Raw genomic sequence first — 18,096 nt, forward strand, 5'->3', positions numbered from 1 at the left:
GAAGTGTACGGGATACACACCTTCATCATGAAATTTCCACAGATCATGTTAAAAGTCGAACTGGATGGAATTCCAGTATCCATGGAACTGGACACGGGTGCGAGTAAGTCTTATCATGAGCAAAAAGGCCTTCGACAGGCTGTGGTGCAACAAGGCACACAGTTTAACCCCATTCATACCAAGCTGAGAACTTACAAATAAAGAGCTGATCCCTGTAATTGACAGCACAGCAGTAAAAGTCTCCTATTATGGAGCGGTGCACAAACTACCACTATGGATTGTACCAGGAGATGGCCCCACACTGTTCGGCAGAAGCTGGTTGGGAAAAATCTGCTGGAACTGGGACAACATCCGAGCGCTCTCGTCCGTCGACGACGCCTCATGTGCCCAGGTTCTGAGCAAGTTTCCGTCGTTGTTTGAGCCAAGCATTGGAAGTTTCTTGGGTGCGAAGGTGCAGATCCACTTGGCTCCTGGTACACGACCCATCCACCAGAAGGCATGGGCGGTGCCATATATGATGTGAGAGAAAGTGGAGATCGAGCTGGACAACGAGAAGGCATCATTGCGCCCGTGGAATTCAACGAGTGGGCTAGTCCAATTGTTCCGGTCCTTAAGGGCGATGGCACGGTCAGAATTTGTGGAGACTATAAAGTAACGATCAACCGTTTTTCGCTACAGGACCAGTACCTGCTACCCAAGGCAGACAACGTATTTGCGACCCTGGCAGAAGGGAAAACTTTCAAGTTGGACCTGACCTCGGCCTACATGACACAGGAGCTGGCGGAATCTTCGAAAAGCCTCACCTGCATCAACACGCACAAAGGTCTGTTCATCTACAATAAATGTCCGTTTGGGATTCGATCAGCCGCAGCTATTTTTCAAAGGAATGTGGAGAGCCTGCTAAAGTCGGTTCTGCACACCGTGGTTTTCAGGACGACATATTGATCACGGGTCGGGACACCATCGAACAGTTGGAAGAACCTGGAAGAGGTTCTAAGTTGGCTAGATCGTGTGGGATTCGGGTTGAAACGCTCAAAGTCTGTTTTCCTGGTGCCAGAGGTTGAGTTCGTAGGCAGAAGAATCGCGGCAGACGGCATCAGACCCACCGACGCCAAGACGGAGGCCATCAAGAACACGCCGAGACCACAGAACATGACGGAGCTGCGGTCGTTCCTGGGACTCCAACTATTTTGGTAATTTCCTACCTGGGTTAAGCACCTTGCTAGAACCCCAACATGTGCTGCTACGCAAGGGAGATGACTGGGTATGGGGGAAATCACGAGAGGCTGCTTTTGAGAAAGCCAGAAATCTGTTACGTTCCAACAAACTGCTTGTTCTGTATAACATGTAAATGTTTAGTGCTAGCTTGCGATGCGTCTTCATACGGGGTCGGGTGTGTGCTACAACAAGCAAACTAATCGGGAACATTGCAACCGGTCGCCTATGCATCCAGGAGTTGTCCAAGGCCGAAAGGGCCTACAGCATGATTGAAAAAGAAGTTCTGGCATGCATTTACGGGGTGATAAAAATGCACCAGTATCTGTTTGCTCTTAAGTTTGAGTTAGAAACTGACCATAAGTTGCTCATATCGCTATTCTCAAAGAGCAAAGGGATTAATACCAATGCCTCTGCCGCATCCAAAGATGGGCGCTTACGCTGTCTGCATACAACTATATAATCCGCCATAGACCAGGTACAGAGAACTGCGCTGATGCTCTCAGTCGGCTACCATTGCCCACCACCGGGGTGGAAATGGCACAGCCTGCAGACTTGCTCTTGGTGATGGATGCATTTGAAAACGAAAAATCACCTGTTATGGCCCGCCAGATCAGGACCTGGACCAGCCAGGATCCTTTACTGCCCCTTGTAAAAAAAAAAAACTGTGTCCTCCATGGGAGCTGGTCCAGCATCCCAGCGGAGATGCAAGAAGCGATCAAGCAGTTCCAGCGGCGCAAAAACGAAATGTCCATACAGGTGGACTGTCTTTTGTGGGGTAATCGCGTGGTTTTGCCTAAGAAAGGCAGGGAAATGTTTATACGCGACCTGCACAGTACCCACCCAGGCATAGTAATGATGAAAGCTAAAGATAGATCCCATGTGTGGTGGCCCGGCATCGACTCAGATTTGGAGCCAATGCAACACTTGCTCTCAACTGAGCAATGCACCCAGGGAGACACCGCTAAGTTTGTGGTCATGGCACTCCAAACTGTGGTCTAGGATCCACGTTGACTTCGCTGGCCCGTTTGTAGGCAAAATATTTTTGGTTGTTGTGAATGCTTATTCAAAATGGATTGAGTGTGTAATAATATCTGCAAGCATGTCCACCGCCCCATCGAAAGCCGACGAGCCATGTTTGCCACGCACGGCCTGCCTGATGTCCTTGTCAGCGACAATGGGCCGTGCTTCACCAGCGCTGAATTCAAGGAATTCATGACCTGCAATGGGATCAAGCACGTCACATCTGCCCCGTTCAAGCCCGCATCCAACGGCCAGGCAGAACGGGCAGTCCAAACCATCAACACGTGTCGGAAGGCTCTCTGCAGTCCCGCCTATCCTGAGTCCTGCTCAGCTAACGCACCAAACCCCACTCGCTCACCGGGGTTCCCCCTGCCAAGCTGCTCATGAAAAGGGCGCTCAAAACAAGGCTCTCTCTTGCCCATCCTGATCTCCACGATCACGTCGAGGATAGGCAGCATCAACAAAGCATGTACCATGATCGCGCAAACTAGTCACGTGATATTGAAGTCAATGACCCTGTATTTGTACTCAACTATGGACATGGTCCCAAATGGCTTGCTGCCACTGTCATAGCCAAAGAAGGGAGTAGGGTGTTTCAGGTCAAACTTGCTAATGGACTAATTTGCAGAAAGCATTTGGACTAAACTAAACTGCGATTCACAGAGAGCCACGAGCAACCTGAAGAAGACACCACCAACTTCTACCCTCCAACACACATCATCCGACATCACGGTTGACCACGAAGCTGAACTCACCATCCCCAGCAGCCCAGCAAGGCAAGCTGCCTAGCAACCCAGCGAAGATCCAACCAACTCACCCACACCTGCATTTGTACCAAGACGCTCAACAAGGGGGCGAAAAGCCCCAGATCGTCTCACCCTGTAAATAAGTGTACTATTGACTTTGGGAGGGAGTGATGTTATCTATGCAATCTTATGTAACCAGTATCATACCGCCACCAGAGTGCGTACCTGTTGGAGTCCCAAGGGATCCCAGCATCCTTTGGGAGCACTGTATATAAGCAGGTCTCCCATGCTGTACCAACACTCTGGAGTTAGAATAATGGAGCTACGGTCACACTTAACTCACGTCTACAGTACTCAGTTACATTACTCTAAAATGAACATAACAGAGAGGATGGGAACATTGGGTTCTGAGGAACAGGCACAGAGGTTCCCTCTCCAATCCTGTTTTGGCCAGTGATAATTATTATGTATGTAAACTTCTGTGTATGAGTGACGGAGTTCCAGTTGATAATGCTGTTTGGATAGAGCCCCATAGACTGGAGAAGTGCGGTGTGAAATTTGCCGCTTGTGTACAGTGTGGAAGTTTGGGACCCATGTGAATGGATATTCTGATCCAGTTGGATTTTTGATAAGTTTTGCTCTGTGTTTTAACGGTAGGTTTCTACGTGGCTATCAAAGATGTTTGGGGACCAGCAAATCCCTTTGTATGAAGTGAACCCATGGACCATGGAGGTCCTGTCTCGCCTGATGGAACAGAATGAAACTCGAGACCGTGACACCATCCGACTGATTGAGGATCTGAAAGAAAAAACCGAGGAGTACAAGTCTGATGGTGAGTTGGCTGCAGAATATTATTCAACTGGTCTAAATTGAATACAAAATCTGGACGGGGGGTGGGTGGGTGGGTCGGGTTAGTTAGCAGTATTACCACAATGATGTGCTGCATCACAGAATTTCATGCTGCTGATTGCGGAGAATCCTTCCTTAGCTTTGGTGTCGAGGAGTTTGTTAAGCGGGGTTGCAATGTTTTTCTTTCCCCCCCATCTTAAATAGCATCATGCCAGGCTGTTCTTCCTTAGTTTTAGACTCTGTGTGGTCGGTGGTTTTCCGTTGGTGACTCTTGGCATTGGGTTTGACAGTTTAGCATTCTCTCGCCTCTCTTGCAACTCTTTCCCCACAAGCTGTGTCTGAGTACAAGCTAATAATCAGAAAACTGACAAAACCCGACTGTCAATGGGCCGGCATGTGGGTTGTACCCTCTAAAGTAGTGTGCCAGTTAGAGATTGTGCCTTAACCATAGCATTATTTATGGGGGATAGAAGACACGAGTGCTGACAATTATTTTCATTTCTTTTGCTTCAGAATTGTCTCCTGTTTGTTCTGATGCTTCTGTTTTCAAAGATGTTGTTTTTGCCTTTCCTGGCTTCCCGACGCCCTCCCTTGACTGATGCTGTTCTGATTCTCGTATGATTCAAACCTCGAGTCTTGCACCTGGCTGAAGACTCGGATTGCCAGCAGTCAGGTCAAGGCTTATACTGACTGTAACTTGACCTAAAAATGCGGTCATTTGTACTTAAATCCTTAAGCTCCTGTTTATTTTTCTCTCTCTCTCTCTTCAGCTGACTACATGCAGGAATTAATGAGAGAGAGTGTGGGCCTGTCCATCAGCAGACTCTCCAGTAACGGGTCCAACTGCCTGAAAAACCTGGTGGATTATGGCCTCGCTTTGGATGTGAAGGATACCTCTCTCACCAGGTAACCATTCGATAGGGGCTCTAGACAAACAGTAAGAGTGTCTCTCAAACCCTTCTTTGAAGTGGACTGAGAAAAAACCTAGAATGGGAACAAAAAAAACATGCACAAAAGGGGAAGTGGGATATAAATAAGTGGAATACATTGATGTTGCTGTGACGACTGTTAGTAAAGCGGTGTCTGCCTCTGGCCCCTTTCTGCATATTTGTGCCGTTGAGCTCTTTAGTGAATAACAAGTGAGAGAGGAAAATAAATTCAACATGTGCTGTGTGTTTGGGATAAACACACCACGAGAGAGTTATAGCTAATGTCACAATGTATATTAATCTTATCCTACAGCTCGTCACATGTTTTGCTTGTATGACATGGTTATTAATTTAAATGCAAGACTTGATTTCCCTCCCATCCCTTCTGCTGAAGACATTAGCTGCTTGCTGCAGTATGGTTCTTTGGCTACTTGTCATCTTCTGACCTACGTGGCCATCGCTCCTGAGTCTAGATAGCGAGTATCCGCAGTCTACTCAATTGTAGCTATCATTACTGTCGAGCCTGATTCTGTCCTCGCTAGTGGCTAGTAATCGGGAGCAAGTACCATGGCAGTTTTTCTTCTCCCTACGCATGGGCGCTACTTAAATTAATTCTTCCAGAAAGCTTTTTTTAATTCTCCTTTCCCCCCACTCCCCAGGCCATGATTCTTATAGACCGGTTAGCCTGACATCAGTAATGGGGAAAATGTTGGAATCAATTATTAAAGATGAAATAACAGCGCATTTGGAAAGCAGTGACAGGATTGGTCCAAGTCAAAATGGACTTATGAAAGGGAAATCATGCTTGACAAATCTTGTGGAATTTTTTGAGGATATAACAAGTAGAGTGGACAAGGAAGAATCAGTGGATGTGGTGTATTTGGACTTTCAAAAGGCTTTTGATAAGGTCCCAAACAAGAGATTGGTGTGCAAAATTAAAGCACGTGGTATTGGGGGTAATGTACTGACGTGGATAGAGAACTGGTTGGCAGACAGGAAGCAGAGAGTCGGGATTTACGGGTCCTTTTCAGAATGGCAGGGAGTGACTAGTGGGGTGCCGCAGGGCTCAGTGCTGGGACCCCAGCTATTTACAATATACATTAATGATTTGGATGAAGGAATTGAGTGTAATATCTCCAAGTTTGCAGATGACACTAAACTGGGTGGTGGTGTGAGCTGAGGGGAGGACTCTAAGAGGCTGCAGGGTGACTTGGACAGGTTAAGTGAGTGGGCAAATGCATGGCAGATGCAGTATAATGTGGATAAATGTGAGGTTATCCACTTTGGGGGCAAAAACACGAAGGCAGAATATTATCTGAATGACGGCAGATTAGGAAAAGGGGAGGTGCAACGAGACCTGGGTGTCATGGTATATCAGTCATTGAAAGCAGGTACAGCAAGCGGTGAAGAAGGTAAATGGTATGTTGGCCTTCATACTCGGGGTTTTGAGTATAGGAGTATAGAGGTCTTACTGCAGTTGTACAGGGCCTTGGTGAGGCCTCACCTGGAATGTTGTGTTCCGTTTTGGTTTCCTAATCTGAGGAAGGACGTTCTTGCTATTGAGGGAGTGCAGCGAAGGTTCACCAGACTGATTACCGGGATGGCTGGACTGACATATGAGGAGAGACTGGATCGACTGGGCCTTTATTCACTGGAGTTTAGAAGGATGAGAGGGGATCTCATGGAATCATATAAAATTCTGACGGGACTGGACAGGTTAAATGCGGGAAGAATGTTCCCGATGTTGGGGAAGTCCAGAACCAGGGGACACAGGCTTAAGGATAAGGGGTAAGCCATTTAGGACTGAGATGAGGAGAAACTTCTTCACTCAGAGTTGTTAACCTGTGGAATTCCCTACTACAGAGAGTTGTTGATGCCAGTTCATTGGATATGTTCAAGAGGGAGCTAGATATGGCCCTTATGGCTAAAGGGATCAAGGGGTATGGATAGAAAGCAGGAAAGGGGTACTGAAGTGAATGATCAGCCATGATCTTATTGAATGGTGGTGCAGGCTCGAAGGGCCGAATGGCCTACTCCTGCACCTATTTTCTATGTTTCTTTCCTCTGCTCATGAAGGCACTGATTTCTTGCTGCGGTACTGTTAGATGGATGCCAGGCACTGTAGTATACCTCACCCAAGAGGTCATTCTTCATCTGGGAAACTCTAACAGCTGGTTATTCAACTGCAGTGGCATCATGATCTGCCCCACTCCTGTCCTCATCTGCCGACAATAAACAAACTTCAAAATGGGATTTGTAGATTGTCATCGCGAGTGAATGTTCTCCTTCCTGTCCCGGCAGCGCTGAGTCCAGTCAGCACACTGGCTCGGATCAATCCTCTCGACACAGACTAGGGAACCTATGACCTTTCTGTGTGCAGCTGAACCACTCGCTCAGTAAACTCACTAGGCAAATCAGGGAGCACAAATATTGACTTTAAATGTGAGCATTATTGATGTGTGAATTACATACTGATTACAATGTCTCTGGAATATATTTTCCCTTTCATGGAATTATAGACTGATACAGTACAGGAGGCCATTTGGCCCATCATGTAAGTGCAAGTCCTTTTGGAAGAGATATGCAATTAGCCCCACTTCCCTGCTCTTTTCCCATAGCCCAGCAAATGTTTGCCCTTCAAGTATTTATCCAATTCCCTTTTGAAGGTTACAATTGAATCTGTTCACACCACCCTTTCAGGCAGTGCATTCCAGATCATCACGATTTGCTGTGTACATGTTTTTCCCCTCGTGTCTCTTCTGGTTCAAGTGCTGTTTGTTCTTAGTTATGTCAGCTCAGTGAGATGTGAAACATCACATGGTATAAAGAGGCTGTGTAACTCCTCCTGCTGCAGCTACTGGTTCATCGCTTTGATTCTGCTTTTATGCAAAGCAGAGGAGCAATGCAATTGGTTTACTGTGTGCACTGGCCACCTGATGGCCGAGGTTTGCAACTTTATTTTCTGTGCACGTTTTCTTTTGACTGAGAATCTACAGTGAAGCCTGAGCTGGGCACCACGAAAGTTATAAAGAATTAAAAGATAAGATGAATTGGGAAGTAATGATTAGATGACACCCAAGCTTGAGTTTCTAGTGGTCTCTAAGCTGAGTTAATGTGAGCTCCACAAACATGCTCTTCCACTCTGGTATTACTGAATTCATCTCATGCAGGGGCGTCCAAGATTCTATCTTCATATAACTGCATATATGTGCATCATGGAGCCTTAGGGGAGGGTCACTTATAAAGTTTAGATCCATGTCACCATTATTTACCAGATATCTTGAGCTGTGGGTGTTAGTCGATCCTGATTTAGCATTTTTCCACCTGTTGGGCGAAAGTGCGAAGAATGACCCTTTCAGAACCCTAAGCGCGTCCCATTCAAACTAGGAAAAGGAACTTCTCACAAGCAGCATGGAGTTGGTTGGGTTTCAAGGGCCAGATTGGCAGGGATAAGGGCTGCAGGTTGGATACCCTGCTCTGTTGCCATATGCTGCTCACTCTGTTTTTACCAACAGTTTGCCACGATGCCCGGCACTTGATTAATTATCTTCCTGAATTATTAACAAGTGGACATCAATGCCTAGTTTGAAATGTTTCCCTATTTAAATCCCCAAGTTCAGTTGCCATCTCGAGGTTGTGGTGCGCCCATCTTCTGCGTGACATGAAGAGGTTAGAAGGGGAGTTCGTATAAACTTTCTCCGAATTAATAAATGCATGGTTTTAACTTTGGTACCAGAAGGGAGTGCTTGAATTCATTCATGCAGCTTTATTCATTTTGAAAAAGCACTAGGAAGTCTTCTAACTATCTAATTATTTTATTTTATCCCATTTGTTTTAACTTCTAATTTTCCCCTGCTCTACTTTCATTGTTTCTCTTCCCTTCATTGCTTAGGGTTCTGAACAGGGCTCTCCAGTCCCAGCCTCCAAGTATGGCTACTCCAAGACCATCCAGTCCTAACCTCTTAGTGTGGGCTTCTGTGCGTTTTTACCTTTCGGTGAGAGGTTCAAACAACAGCCTTGGCCACTTCATGCTCTGAAACCAGTATAAAGTGAGAATAGACTGACTCTTCCCGGGAGAATTACTCAAAGCTCGTGTTGATCGCCCCACTGATAGACTGGATTGGCAGCTGGAAGCAGGGAAAAGAAAATCAGTTTGTCAGAAAAGTGCTTCAAGAACTTCGGGTGACTACACACAGCATATCCATGCCAACTATTGTTGAACTATTAAAGTTAACTGTGTGCAAATAGAACTTAAAACTTAATCTGCCAAAGATTTCCAACTAGATCAGACTTTCAAGGCTGTGGGGTTGGGGAGAAGGCGGGTAAGAGGTCTGAATGGTTTAATTTTCCAACTTGCTCCTTCTGAAATGGTGGCTGTTGCAGAGATGTAGTTCTACCAGCATTCCAATACCACACCAAACTATAATCATAGAATCATACAACACAGAAGGAGGCCATTCGGCCCATTGTTCCTGTGGTGGTTCTTTGAAAGAGCTATCCAATTATAAGAACATAAGAAATAGGAGCAGGAGTAGGCCATACGGCCCCTCGAGCCTGTTCCGCCATTTAATAGCTTGGCTGATCCGATCACTGACTCAGGTCCACTTCCCTGCCCGCTCCGCTTCATTCCCTTATCGGTTAAGAAACTGTCTATCTCTGTCTTAAATGTATTCAATGTCCCAGCGAATTTCAAAGATTTACGACCCTCTGAGAGAAGGAATTTCTCCTCATCTCAGTTTTAAAAGGACGGCCCCTTATTCTAAGATTATGCCCCCTGGTTCTAGTCTCCCCCATCAGTGGAAGCATCCTCTCTGCATCCACCTTATCAAGCCCATCTCATAATCTTATACGTTTCGATAAGATCCCCTCTCAATCTTCCGAATTCCAATGAGTAGAGGCCCAACCTACTCAACCTTTCCTCATAAGTCAACCCCCTCATCTCCGGAATCAACCTAGTGAACCTTCTCTGAATGTCTCCAAAGCAAGTATATCCTTTCGTAAAAATGGAAACCAAAACTGTATGCAGTATTCCAGGTGTGGCCTCACCAATCATCATCATAGGCAGTCCCTCGAAACGAGGATGACTTGCTTCCACGCCATAAAGGGATGAGTTCACAGGGTTTCAATGAAGGACCTAATATTCCAGGTCCTGAACTACATATTGAAGGGTGGAAGATGCCTATGCGTGGATTTTTTTAACGTGTGATGGCCGTTGCACACCAGCCACCACACGGGCTTGACAGAGTTAGGTCTTGGTCCAGTGGCAAGGATTAGCCAAGTCGACTAGAGACCAGTTCTGCTGCACAGACCTAGTGCGCGCACACATTGCGGCGTGGGCTGGTCCGTACTGCCCCTGGGCCCACGCCTCTCTTGGGCCCCAAACTCCCGTCTCTCCTGGGCCCTGATCACGTTCCTCTACGAACTCTCGCCACTCCTTCGCCCCGACCTAACCACTCCTGCTGTACCTGCCCACTCTCCAAATCAGCGACCTGGATTAGGGCGACATCAAATCCAGTTGCCCTCTTCATAGCCTTCGCCCTCCTGCAGCAGCACACTCTGCTCCCTGCAGTGGTATGCTGCCGCATGTTGCTCCTTCTAATGGCCCCGGCCTGCTGAGCAACGTGTGGTGGCCCAGCCCAGAAATTGGTGCGGTCCCAGCCTGCAAGACTCTGTATAACTGGAGCAAGACTTCCCTGCTTTTATACTCCATCCCCTTTGCAATAAAGGCCAATATTCCATTGGCCTTCCTGATCACTTGCTGCACCTGCATACTAACTTTTTGTCCCGTTCTTCATGTGTGAACTTAAATAGTGAGTGCTGGCAAGCTGTTTGGTCTTGGGGCATGACGGGTGAACCTGATCTGTTCTCCGATCCAATCCACACACAAAGATTTCCAGCATGGATGGTGATTAGGAACCAGAAACCTGACAAACCAGGGTCTGACGCTGAGATTTTCTTAGCTTGTTTAGCCGCCTTACAACATTTTCCTATTGAATGCTTAATTTTTCTCTCCCCTGTATTTTTTTTTAAAGCTTTGTGCTGGCAATAAACGATTTGACCTCTGACCGCACAGCAGCTGAGATCAGAAGTCAGAGAGTTATAATTAGTGACCTGTCGAAGAAACTGAACAAAACCATCCTTCTGGAAAAGTCTCTGCAACAGTGAGTGCCGACGAGCTTGTGCTCATTTATTTTTGTTGCTGTTTTCTCCACGCTTCCTTCCGAAGGTGTTGACTCCTTCCCAGGAACAGTTCTACAAGGGTTGGTTAACCCCTGGTACCCAGCTCTCCTGAGTGGCTATTGTTCATGTATGAGCCTTGAGAATGAATGTTGGCAGGCCATTTGACTTCAGAGCGACACGGCCAAGCCCAAACCTTGCCTATTGTCCGAACACACGCACTTGTATTCCCTCTCCTCCAGCTTAAACTGGGTACTGTTGTATCGGCCTTACTGCTACAATGCCTGAGATCAGCCAGGTCGGCACAGGCAGGGAATCACACCTCAGACCTTCCCCGATCTGTTTGGCTCAGCTGTTCACCGACAAACCCGCAAAATCATTGCGCAGCTCCGCAATATTTAGATTCAATGTTCTGAACTGTTATGTCTGTGTCCTAACATGGAGGAACTTCAGCAATTGTACATCCCTGTCTGGAGTAAAAATAAAACAGGGAAGGTGGCTCAACCATTGCTAACAAGGGAAATTAAGGATAGTGTTAAAGCCAAGGAAGCGGCATATAAATTGTCTAGAAAAAGCAACAAACCTGAGGACTGGGAGAAATTTAGAATTCAACAGAGGAGGACTAAGGGTTTAATTAAGAAGGGGAAAATAGAGTACGAGAGGAAGCTTGCAGGGAACAAAAATTGACTGCAAAAGCTTCTATAAATATGTGAAGAGAAAAAGATTAGTGAAGACAAACGTAGGTCCCTTGCAGTCGGATTCAGGTGAATTTATAATGGGGAACAAAGAAATGGAACAAAGAAATTGAACAAATACTTCGGTTCTGTCTTCACGAAGGAAGACACAAATAACCTTCCGAATGTACGAGGGGACAGTGGGACTAGTGAGAAGAAAGAGGAACTGAAGGATATCCTTATTAGGCGGGAAATTGATGGGATTGAAGGCCGATAAATCCCCGGGGCCTGATAGTCTGCATCCCAGAGTACTTAAGAAAATGGCCCTAGAAATAGTGGATGCATTGGTGATCATTTTCCAACAGTCCATCGACTCTGGATCAGTTCCTACGGACTGTCGGGTAGCTAATGTAACACCACTTTTTAAAAAAGGAGGGAGAGAGAAAACGGGTAATTATGGTTAGCCTGACATCAGTAGTGGGGAAAATGTTGGAATCAATCATTAAGGATGAAATAGCAATGCATTTGGAAAGCTGTGACAGGATGGGACCAAGTCAGCATGGATTTATGAAAGGGAAAACATGCTTGACTAATCTACTGGAATTTTTTGAGGATGTAACTAGCAGAGTGGACAAGGGAGAACCAGTGGATGTGGACTTTCAAAAGGCATTTGACAAGGTCCCGCTCAAGAGATTGGTGTGCAAAATCAAAGCGCATGGTATTGGGGGTAATATACTGACGTGGATAGAGAACTGGTTGGCAGACAGGAAGCAGAGAGTCGGAGTAAACGGGTCCTTTTCAGAATGGCAGGCAGTGACTAGTGGAGTGCCGCAGGGCTCAGTGCTGGGACCCCAGCTCTTTACAATATATATATTAACGATTTAGATGAAGGAATTAATGTAATATCTCCAAGTTTGCGGATGACACTAAACTGGGTGAGCTGTGAGGAGGACGCTAAGAGGCTGCAGAGTGACTTCGGACAGGTTAGGTGAGTGGGCAAATGCATGGCAGATGCAGTATAATGTGGATAAATGTGAGGTTATCCATTTTGGGGGCAAAAACACGAAGGCAGAACATTATCTGCCTTGCAACAGATTAGGAAAAGGGGAGGTGCAACGAGATCTGGGTGTCTTGGTTCATCAGTCATTGAAAGTTGGCATGCAGGTACAGCAGGCGGTGAAGAAGGCACATGGTATGTTGGCCTTCATAGCTAGGGGATTTGAGTATAGGAGCAGGGAGGTCTTACTGCAGTTGTACAGGGCCTTGGTGAGGCCTCACCTGGAATATTGTGTTCAGTTTTGGTCTCCTAATCTGAGGAAGGACAGTCTTGCTATTGAGGGAGTGCAGCGAAGGTTCACCAGACTGATTCCAGGGATGGCTGGACTGTCATCTGAGGAGAGACTGGATCAACTCGGCCTTTAGTCACTGGAGTTTAGAAGGATGAGAGGGGATCTCATAGAAACTTACAAGATTCTGGTGGGACTGGACAGATTAAATGCGGGAAGAATGTTCCCAATGTTGGGGAACTCCAGAACCGGGGACATAGTCTTAGGATAAGGGGCAGGCCATTTAGGACTGAGATGAGGAGAAACTTCTTCACTCAGAGTTGTTAACCTGTGGAATTCCCTGCCGCAGAGAGTTGTTGATGCCAGTTCATTGGATATATTCAAGAGGGAGTTAGATATGGCCCTTGCGGCTAAGGGGATCAAGGGGTATGGAGAGAAAGCAGGAAAGGGGTACTGAGGGACTGATCAGCCATGATCTTACTGAATGGCGGTGCAGGCTCGAAGGGCCGAATGGCCTACTCCTGTCCCTATTTTCTATATTTCTAACTCTCTCCAAGTCCTGCTCGCCCCTCTGCTAGCTGACCTATATTGGCTGCCGGTCCCTGAATGCCTCCATTTAAAAAAATAAAATAAAATCATCCTTGTGTTCAAATCCTTCCAAGGCCTTGCCCCCTGTCCTATCTCTATAACCTCCTCCTGCCCGCAACCCTCCAAGAACTCTGCGTTCCTCCAACTCTGACCGCTTGTGTGTTCTCGATTTCTTTCGCCCCACCGTTGGCAGCCGTACCTTCAACTGTCTAAGCCCTAAGCTCTGCAATTCCCTCTCTAATCCTCTCCACTTTTCTCTCTTTCCTCCTTCAAGACGCTCCTTAATCGCCCATTTTAATATCTCCTTGTGTTGCCTGATGTAACATTTTTGCCTGATTATGCTCCTGTGAAGCAATGTTTCCCCTAAATTTATGGGTTGCTCAGCCCCTTTAAACGGGCTGCGTGGCTCATTCTCGATTTTCTTGCACAAAATCTCACATTGAAAGCCGGTGAGGACCTGCAGTCTGCAGCCATGCAACTTAGCAGGAACGTTGCTGTGAAGTGCCTTATAACATTAAAGGTACTATATAAATGCAAGTTGTTGAATTTAATTACGTGTGTGGTTTTTGGCTTCATCAAGATACTGTCAAAATTTATATATATTTTTTTTAACTTCTCTAGACATGAGTGCTTTAGTTTTTCTGAAATCTGTCTGTTTCTAATATATTTGGGACTGCACTCGCCTGGTTCCATTCTTGTCTATCTAATTGTAGCCAGAGAATCACCCAAAATGGCTTCTCATCCTGCTCCCGCACCGTTGCCTCTGGTATCCTCCAAGGAGCTATGCTTGGCCCTCTCCTATTTCTCATCTACATGCTGCCCCTTGGTGACATCGGCTGGAAACACTGCTTCATTTTCCACATGTAAACAGATGGCACGCAGCTCTACCTCACCAGCACTTCTCTCTCGACCTCTCCGCTGTATCAAAATTGCTTGTCTGATATCCATCACTGGATCAGCAGAAATTTCCTCCAACTAAATATTGGGAAGACCAAAGCCAATGTCTTTGGTTCCCGCCACAAACTCTGTTGCCTACCTACTGATTCCATCCCTCTCTCTGGCAACTCTCTGAGGCTGAGCCAGACAACCTGTGTTGCATTTGACCTCAAGATGACTTTCCGACCACATATCACTAAGACCACCTCCACAACATCGCCCGACACCGCCCTTACCTCAGCTCATCAGCTGCTGAAGCCCTCATCCATGCCTTTGTTACCTCTAGACTTGACTATTCCAATGCACTCCTGGCCAGTTTCTTTAGTTCTACCCTCCGTAAACTTGAGGACATCCAAAACTGTGCTGCCCATGTCCTAACTCCCTCCAAGTCCCGTTCACCCATCAACCTGTGCTCACTCACCTACGTTGGCTCCAGGTTAAGCAACGCCTTGATTTTAAAATTCTCATCCTTGTTTTCATATCCTTCCATGGCCTCGCCCCCTCCCTATCTCTGTAATCTCTTCCAGCCCCAGAATCCTCAGATACAAAAGAAAAGAAAGACTTGGATTTAGATAGCGCCTTTCACGACCACCCAATGACTCAAAGCGCTTTACAGCCAATGAAGCACAAAAGCAAACTACTGCGGATGCTGGAAATCTGAAGTAAAAACAGAAAATGTTGGACACACTCAGCAGGTCAGGCAGCATCTGTGGAGAAAGAAAGAGAGTTAACGTTTCAGGTTGATGACCCTTCGTCAGAACTGGAAAAAGTTAGAGATGTAACAGATTTTTAGCAAGTGTATGGTCAGGGAAAGGGGGAGGGAGGAAAGAACAAAAGGGAAGGTCTTTGATAGGGTGGACGGCTGAAGAGACTAAGAGACAAAAGGGATGATGGTAATAGGGCAAGTTAAGAAATAAAAGCTGAGTCTAGATAGGGTGTAAATGGAAATGGGAGAATCATCAACAGCTGTAATGGGAAAGAGGGAAAAAAACAGAAAACAAGGAACCACGATAGGGTTCCCCTTGTCCTCACCTTTACCCCACCAGCCTCCACATTCAACAGATCATCCTCCACCATTTCCACCACCTCCAGCGTGATCCCACCACCAAACACATCTTCCTCTCCCTTCTCAGCATTCGGAAGGGACCGTTCCTACTGTAACATCCTGGTCCACTCCTAAGTCACCCCCTCCCCTTCCCACGGCACCTTCCCGTGCAAGCGCAGGAAATGCACCTGTCCTTTGTCCCCTCCCTTCCCTTCCCACTGTCCAGGACCCCAAATACTCCTTCCAGGTGAAACAGCAATTAACGTGTAATTTAGTATACTGTATTCGCTGCGCACGAAGTGGTCTCCTCTACATTGGGGAGACCAAACACAGATTGGGTGACCGCTTCGCAGAACACCTCCGTTCAGTCCGTAGTGTGACCCGAGCTTCTGGTCGCCTGTCATTTTAATTCTCCACTCCACTCCCACTCTGACCTCTCTGTCCTCAGCCTCTTCCACTGTGCCAATGCAGCTCGAGGAACTGCACCTCCTCTTTTGTTTAGGCACTTTACAGCCCTCTAGACTCAACATAGAGTTCAACAATTTTAGACCATAACCTCTGCCCTATTTTTAAAAAAAGTTCCCACGGCAGTTGTTGATGATCTGTCATCTCCATTCACACCCGATCTAGACTCATTGTTTGTTTTTTTAACTTGCCCCATTACCATCTCCTTTTGCCTTGCACCATCATCCCTTTTGTCTCTTAAATCTCGGCTGACACTCAGTGCAGCACTGCATTGCACTAGTCAGAGGTGGATATAAAAGATTCCATGGCACTATTTCGAAGAAGAGCAGGCGAGTTATCCCCGGTGTCCTGGCCAATATTTATCCCTCAATCAACATAACAAAAACAGTATTTCTGGTCATCATCACATTGCTGTTTGTGGGAGCTTGCTATACGTAAATTGGCTGCCGTGTTTCCCACATGACAACAGTGACTACATTCCAAAAGTACTTCATTGGCTGTAAAGTGCCTTGAGATGGTCTTGAAAGGCACTATATAAATGCAAGTCTTTCTTTAATCTCTCCTGCCTTCCATCCTATCACAGACCTTCCCTTTTGTTCTTTCCTCCCCTCCCCCCTTTCCCTGACCATACACTTGCTTAAAATCTGTTACATCTCTAACTTTTTCAAGTTCTGACGAAGGGTCATAGACCTGAAATGTTAACTCTGTTTCTCTGTCCACAGATGCTGCCTGACCTGCTGAGTATTTCCAGCATTTTCTGTGTTTATCTCAGATACCTGTGCTCCTCTAATTCTGGCCTCTTGAGCATCTCCGATTTTAATTGCTCTACTATAGTTTAAAAAAAATTGTTCCTGGGATGTGGGCATCGCTGGCAAGGCCAGCATTTATTGCCCATCTCCAATTGCCCTCGAGAAGGTGGTGCTGAGCTGCCTCCTTGAACCGCTACAGTCCCGTGTTTTTTTTTCAAAATATACTTTATTCATATAAAAATTTGTACAGTACATTCAAAAGCAGTTTAGTTCATTTAGCTGGGGTCAGCAATCCCATACACTACATTTGGGTGCTGACGGCAGTTCCGTTCGATACATTTCCTTGCTTTTCGGTTCAAGTACAATTCGGTACAATACGGGATACATTGTAGTATGTTCAACAAATTACATTACATGTGTCACTATACAGTACACGTATACCGCTACAGTCCCGTGTGGTGAAGGTACTCCCACAGTGCTGTTGGGGAGGGAGTGTCAGGATTTTGACCCAGCGACGATGAAGGAACGGCGATATACTTCCAAGTCAGGATGGTGTGTGACTTGAAGGTGATGGTGTTCCCATGCACCTGCTGCCCTTGTCCTCCTAGGTGGTAGAGGTTGTGGGTTCGCGTAGCCATGTCTTCAACTGCCAAGTCCCTAGAATTCCCTCCCTAAGTCCGTCTGTCCGTCTGTCTCTCTCTCTCTCTCTCCTTCTGTAAGACGTTCCATAAAATATATATATATATATATATATATATATATAATGTGATTTATGCTAGTTAATGAGTCTGGACTTTTAAAATGGAGCTGTTGAAAGTTATCTGTAAATGAGCCAAGTTGAAATTTTACAATAAATATAAGGTCCGGGTTACGCCTTTTGGGTGTTGAGACTTGCCGCTTTCCTCTTCAGCAGTGCCCTGCCCATCAAATAAACCCGACAAGATCGAGTAATCCTGCTTGTAAATCCCTGAATGTAAAAATAATTTTAAGATAGTAGACTGCTCTTCCATTGAGTTTTCAAAGCAGCCCTGACTGGTGAGACGAAAGCTTCCTTTCTCTGACTGTTGTAAAGTTCCTAAGTTTTGGCAGCTTTTAAAGCATTAAACATGAAGTACAATGTGAGAGATTAAGCTGTTTCATCTCCTCACATCTGCTCTATCCAGAGTCTGAACATGATTATTCTAACATTGACTTCCCACACCCTGTTGATATACTTAGAGCCATTTAATACTCTTTCCTCTATCTCCTCTTAAAAAATATTGAAATTAACCAGAGACAATATTTCTAACCTCCAATCTCTCGAGGCTTGTGAATTTTGTACTTGAATACTCTACTCCCTAGGCTACTGAATTCTGTCTCTCTCTGTCTTTCCACCTCTCTACCTCTCTCTTCTCCTTAAGATGCTCCTTAAAAC

The 18,096-nt window shown here is 46.1% G+C and overlaps 1 protein-coding gene across 1 annotated transcript in view; it reads left to right on the forward strand.

Annotated features, from left to right (window-relative positions):
- Positions 1–18,096, forward strand: part of haus1 (HAUS augmin-like complex, subunit 1) — a 67,175-nt gene that overhangs the window by 31,076 nt on the left and 18,003 nt on the right. The window contains exons 2-4 of the mRNA XM_070866929.1: positions 3,642–3,816; positions 4,604–4,739; positions 10,795–10,923. Coding sequence (XP_070723030.1) covers positions 3,642–3,816; positions 4,604–4,739; positions 10,795–10,923 — 440 coding nt within the window. The remainder of the gene's footprint in view (positions 1–3,641; positions 3,817–4,603; positions 4,740–10,794; positions 10,924–18,096) is intronic.

Source organism: Pristiophorus japonicus, chromosome 2 (genome assembly GCF_044704955.1).
Source record: "Pristiophorus japonicus isolate sPriJap1 chromosome 2, sPriJap1.hap1, whole genome shotgun sequence".
Taxonomy (NCBI): domain Eukaryota; kingdom Metazoa; phylum Chordata; class Chondrichthyes; family Pristiophoridae; genus Pristiophorus; species Pristiophorus japonicus.